A 6,000-nucleotide genomic window follows, 5' to 3' on the forward strand; every position below is an offset into this window, starting at 1 on the left:
TGAATGGAAGAGGGAAGGACAGAGACAGTGATAGATTGACTGAATGATAGAGGAAAGGAGATGGAGATTGAATGATGGAAGAGGGTAAGACAGAGACAGAGATAGACTGAATGGAAGAGGGAAGGACAGAAAATGAGAGAGAGAGAGACTGAGTGGAAGAGGGAAGGAGAAAGAGAGAGAGAGACTGAATGGAAGAGGAAAGCACAGGAACTGAGAGAGAGAGAGAGAGAGAGAGACTGAATGGAAGAGGGAGGGCAGAAAATTAGAGAGAGAGGCTTAATGAAAGAGGGAAGGACAGAGAAAGAGACTGAATTAGAGAGGTAAGGAGAGAGAGACTGAACTAGAGAGGGAAGGAGAGAGAGAGAGAGACTGGATTAGAGAGGGAAGGAGGGAGAGACTGAATGGAAGAGGAAATCGCATACAATGAGAGAGACTGAATGTTGGAGGGAAGGAGAGAGGGAGAGAGACTGAATGGAAGAGGGAAGGGCAGACAATTAGAGAGAGAGACTGAATGAAAGAGGGAAGGTTAGAGAAAAAGACTGAATGGAAGAGGAAAGCACAGGAAATGAGAGAGAGAGAGAGAGAGACTGAATGGAAGAGGGAAGGACAGAGAGAGAGACTGAATGGAAGAGGGAAGGACAGAGAGAGAGACTGAATGGAAGAGGGAAGGACAGAGACAGAGAGAGAGACTGAATGGAAGAGGGAAGGACAGAGAAAGAGAGAGAGACCGAATGATAGAAGGAAGGAGGGAGAGAGACTGAATGGAAGAGGGAAGGAGATAGAGAATAAATGAGAGGGTGTAAAGGGAAAGCTAGAGACTGAATGGAAGAGGGAAGGAGATAGAGAATAAATGAGAGGGTGTAAAGGGAAAGCTAGAGACTGAATGGAAGAGGGAAGGAGATAGAGAATAAATGAGAGGGTGTAAAGGGAAAGCTAGAGACTGAATAAGGAAGAGTGAGAATTGAGTAAAGAGAAAATAAAAAGCAGAGGAGACAGAGAGAAAGACAGAATGAGGCAGGGGAGGGGAGCGAGAAGGGGGGGGGGGATGGGGGGGCTAAACAGAAGAGGAAATTGGGTAAAGAGGAGAGAGTGATAAAATGAAGAGAGGAGGGGGAGATAAAAGTATGTGTGGGGGGTGAAGAGTAGAAGGAGATAAGTGGGAAGATCAATATGGACGCCAGTATAGAGACAGATACATAATTGAATTGTCATGTTATATCCCACACTAGAAAAGCTACATCTGGAATATTCAGTTACATTGGTCAGCAGCTCCACTACTATTAACCCTAACGCTTCCACATGAGCCTTAGAATGCAATGCGTTTCAACATACATACACCATGATCATTACATATGCAAAACTTCATGCACCTCTTTTGATATTTGACTTTGTGTAGAATGGATCTCATGACATTAGTTCTCAATAATCTCCCAGCCATCCTGCTGTATATGACCATAGTGTACACCAGCCCATTTCTATAGATCCGCCATGCGGCTCGGCCCTTGAGTAGCACCTACAAGACTAAAACGCATGTTTGGCCCCTGGCACAGCCGCCATCATGTACTATCAGTAAAATAACGCATAGTTCCCCAACTGCCCTGATTTCAAGGGAACGCCTGAAGGTTTCTCCTTGGGAAATGTATTCTCTGGATTTTCATATTTCTTACAAATCAGCATTTAAAATGAAGTTGCAATGCAGCTGCAAATTAAAAATTGAAATCCATTTTTTTGCAGGTTAATAATTCAAATATAAAAGTTCTGACGTGTCTTATTTAGATTGTACATTGTATAATGGTACTGGAATTGTACTATGGGTGGCAGTGGCGTAGCGTGGGTTGTCAGCGCCCGGTGCGACGGTCCCCCCTGCCCCCCCCACGCTACGCCTCTGATAGGTGGGGTGACATGTACAGTGCAATTCTACATATTTATGTTTTCTATAGTAGTTAGTGGCCATGTATCATTTTAACCTTTGCGTGTGTTATTTGGGGGTTTTCATTTTTTGAAATGGATATACAATAAATGATACAGTTTATACAATGTATGTGATCACGCTGCATTATTTATAATATATTTAGGTTAAACTTGGAGAAAAAAAAATGGTTTGCAATTAAATAAAATCAACTACCGTATATACTTCAGTATAAGCCGACCCGAATATAAGCCGGGGCACCTAATTTTACCACAAAATACTGGGAAAACTTATTGACTCGAGTATAAGCCTAGGGTGTCCATCTGCATGCCTCACTTTGCCTCACTGTGTCCATGTGCTTTCCTCACTGTGCCCATGCCTCACTGTGCCCATGCCTCTCTGTGCCTCACTTTGCCTCACTGTGTCCATGTGCTTGCCTCACTGTGCCCATGCCTCACCGTGTCCATGTGCTTGCCTCACTGTGCCTCACTTTGCCTCACTGTGTCCATGCCCAGGGCTTTTTTTTCAGGGGGAACTTGGGGGAACTCAGTTCCACCACCTCTGGCTCAGACCCTTTGGTGCCTGCTCACCACAATCACTTGTAAACACAGAAGTCTGGTTTCTGTGTTTACAAGTGACAGCTCTGCACTCTGTGTGTAACCCACTGAACTCTGCATTCTGTATGTAATGCAATCCTGGTATTTAATGCCCCTTTAATACCCTTCTACTGTTTGTGAAATCTGAACGGGGTCGTGGTTGAGTTCCTGCACCTATTTTCTGAGAAAAAAAGCTCTGCCCATGCCTCACTGTGCCCCTACCTCACTGTGTCCATGCCTCACTGTACCCATGCCTCACTGTGCCCCTGCCTCACTGTGTCCATGCCTCACTGTACCCATGCCTCACTGTGCCCATGCCTCACTGTGCCCATGCCTCACTATGCCCATTCCTTACTGTGTCCATAACTAGACTGACGTTTAACATGGGAGTCTATAGAAGGGGTGCCCGGTTTTGAAAATCGATGCTCCCCGGCCGTAGGTCCCTCAGACAACAAATGCTGCACACTTGTAGAGGAGAAATGGGACTACATGTGTGCAAAGTTCCGGGTCCAGGCCAGTACCGGTTCCCCAAATTCCCTGGAGAAATTACCATTTAACATGGGAGTCTATGGAAGGGGTGCCCGGCTTTGAAAAATCGGTGCTCCCCGGCCGTAGGTCCCCCGTACAACAAACTTTGCACACTTGTAGAGGAAGAGTGGGGCTACATGTGTACCGGGTCCCCAAAGTCTAGGAGATCAGGCGCAAAAAGGTGACTCGAGTATAAGCCGAGGGGGGCATTTTCGGCACAAAAAAATGTGCTGAAAAACTCGGCTTATACTTGAGTATATACGGTATGTCTTTTTCAAAAAATTAAAACCCCCAAATAACACACGCAATAGGTTAGAATTGTACATGGCCACTAACTACTATAGAAAACATAAATATGTAGAATAGTTGATTTTATTTAATTGTAAACTTCAGGTTCGTCTTTTTATTTTCTAAATAGGTTCCTTTAAGCTAGTGCATTGTTGGTTCACTTACCTTTTCCTTCGATTTCCCTTCTAAATGTATTTTTTCTTTGTCTGAATTTCTCACTTCCTGTTCCTCCTCCGTAAGCTTGCCCCCATAATCCGAGCCGTTCTGGCTGGGGGTTAGTCAGCGTGCCTGCCCCCTCCCTTGGGACTACATCCCTGCCTCCGTGCCTGTGAACATTCGCAGCGTCTCCCCGCAAGGATGTAGTCCCAAGGGAGGGGGCGAGTACACTGACTAACCCCCAGCCAGAACGGCTCGGATGATGGGGGCAAGCTTACTGAGGAGGAACAGGAAGGGAGAAATTCAGACAAAGAAAAAAAAAACATTTAGAAGGGAAATGGAAGGAAAAGGTAAGTGAACCAACAATGCACCGGCATTAAGGAACCTATATAAAAAATAAAAAACAAACCTTTACAACCCCTTTAAATCTAAATATAGGTTGAGTTCCAAGCATGGGAGCTTGTTGTGGTTCTCTATCTGCAAAAAAATGTCTTCAAAATTGGCAACTATGCAATACGATTAATGACCCCACAGAAGATTTTTGGCAGGTGACTTTACCCTGTACATTTCCAGCAGTAATCGGTTATACGTTCAATAGGAGGTGACTTTAAGCAGCCAATTAACACCAATTTAGAATACTGGCACCTAGTCCACAATAGGTTGGCATCAGATGCCAGCGTTCTGTGCCATGGCTGACCAAGAAGACATGACAAGCGGTGAAGTTTCCAGCAGTCCTTCACCGGAGTGAGATCCCTGGTCCTACCACTAGGAATACATTGAATATTTTTAGTTAGGCGTGGGAGGCGTTCAAACAGCATGCAGAGGTCAGGCAGAAGTCCATCAAGTGTCGGGAGGTGGAGTTGAGACTCCGGCATGGTGATAATTACAGGATTAAACAATCTCAGACTTTTCAGGGAAGGCATGGGGGAACACTGAGATTTTTTTTTTTTTTAACTTATTAATTAATTGATTAATTAGCCGCCTGGAAAGGGGTTTCTTATTTTAGAGTGAAGTCTCTCCTAAGCCTCGTATGCACAATCGAATTGGATTAGAGCGCAGGACTTTTGTCCGAAGGGCGTTGGCCGGGAATTTGTATTGCATACAAACGGCAAATAATTGTCAGCCAACAAACACGAAACACAGTGTTTTTTCAGCTCTTTAGCTCCACCCTTTGGGCACCTTCTTCCAATGTTGTGTTAATCCGAAATCCGACAACAAGTGTACAAACATGACAGCCTGTCATCACACAATTCCCGTCAGGAAAATCCGATCGTGCGTACGAGGCTTTACACTCGCACCATGCAATAAATCTATCTGTTGGCACCGAGTTTTGCACCCTTTTTCTGCCGTGGAGCTTGCACGCCACTGTTAACCCTTCCTCTACCATAGACATGGAAACTCTCCTACTGCGTTTGCTCATTCAATTCCTTCTTTTATTCCTCCCTCCGCCTGCCACAGTCTTGGACAGCGGGCTTAACTCTTCCTCTGCCAGAGATATCTCTGCCCTCTTCTCCCAGAGGGTGCCCAGTCTGTCGTTAGCACTTTGCCCTGGTTAGCAGCATCTCCTAACCCCATCTTAGACCTCAGTGCAAACTGTCTTTTTTTCCCTCACTGCCACTTGTGCTTTAACCCCTTCCCTGCCTAGATTCTCCTGAACCAAGAGTTTGATTAGTAAGGGGCAGGTTTGTGCTCACTTACCAGCCCGGCAGCCTCCAGCCCATGGGATACGGTGCAAGATGAGAGCAAGGAGAGGAGATCTTCTTGTCAGAGCCTATGAGGCTGTAATCCATCTGGGAAGTGTGAGTGAGGGGGAGGAGGGCTGGGTGCCATGTGTGATAGCGGAGAGATGGAGAAAAAAAAAAAAGCCGTGGGGGGGTCTCTAGTGCCCTGTATGGGTGGGAGGGAAGGAGGAGAAACATATTCTGCTCTCTGACTGTATCGCTATGTTTGCTCATCCCACACCTGACACCCCATCAGTAATATTCACCTTCTCACCTCTCCCTTTCCCACCGCCGTCCTCCCTCTCATCAGGACCACTTCTGTCCAATCCATTGCTCACTCCCACTTCTTCATAATCACAAGGAATGACATTTACCAGCCACCAGCTGGGCTGTGCAGGGGTTAATGCAACATCATTAGCATTTGGGACCTTTAAAAAAAACATGGTGATATGGATGTCTTGTGCTTTATGCACATTTATTTATTTTTTAAACATTTAGTGTCATTTTAGTGTATTGTTTTGCATTATAATAATATTCTATTTAACATATTAATAATTTATTCATGAAATAAAACGGACGATAACCATTCATTTTAGGCTGCTTGGCCTTAAAGCGGACCTTCGGTCAATTTTTTCAACTTTCCATCTATTAAATCTTCTTCCCTCGTTGTTATTTTAACTTTGGATAGTAAAAACATTTTTTTTTCTGCCAGTAAATACCTTATGCAGCCCACTCCCTGTTCATTGTCTGGTCATTAGCCTAGGCTTATGACATCATGAACAGCTCTCTCGCTCACTCTTGT

General features: G+C 45.0%; 1 protein-coding gene across 2 annotated transcripts in view; it reads right to left on the minus strand.

The window, feature by feature from the left end:
* The window catches only part of LOC120914085 (chemokine-like protein TAFA-1), a 31,441-nt gene extending 25,971 nt beyond the window's left edge, over window positions 1–5,470 (minus strand). The window contains exon 1 of one of the 2 annotated variants that reach the window (XM_040324551.1): window positions 5,176–5,470. In XM_040324551.1, the coding sequence (XP_040180485.1) occupies window positions 5,176–5,432 (257 nt within the window). In that variant the 5' untranslated portion in view covers window positions 5,433–5,470. The remainder of the gene's footprint in view (window positions 1–5,175) is intronic. The other variant, XM_040324552.1, reaches the window with a different exon arrangement.
* Window positions 5,471–6,000: the final 530 nt, after the last annotated feature.

The sequence above is a fragment of the Rana temporaria genome, chromosome 9 (genome assembly GCF_905171775.1).
Source record: "Rana temporaria chromosome 9, aRanTem1.1, whole genome shotgun sequence".
Classification (NCBI taxonomy): domain Eukaryota; kingdom Metazoa; phylum Chordata; class Amphibia; order Anura; family Ranidae; genus Rana; species Rana temporaria.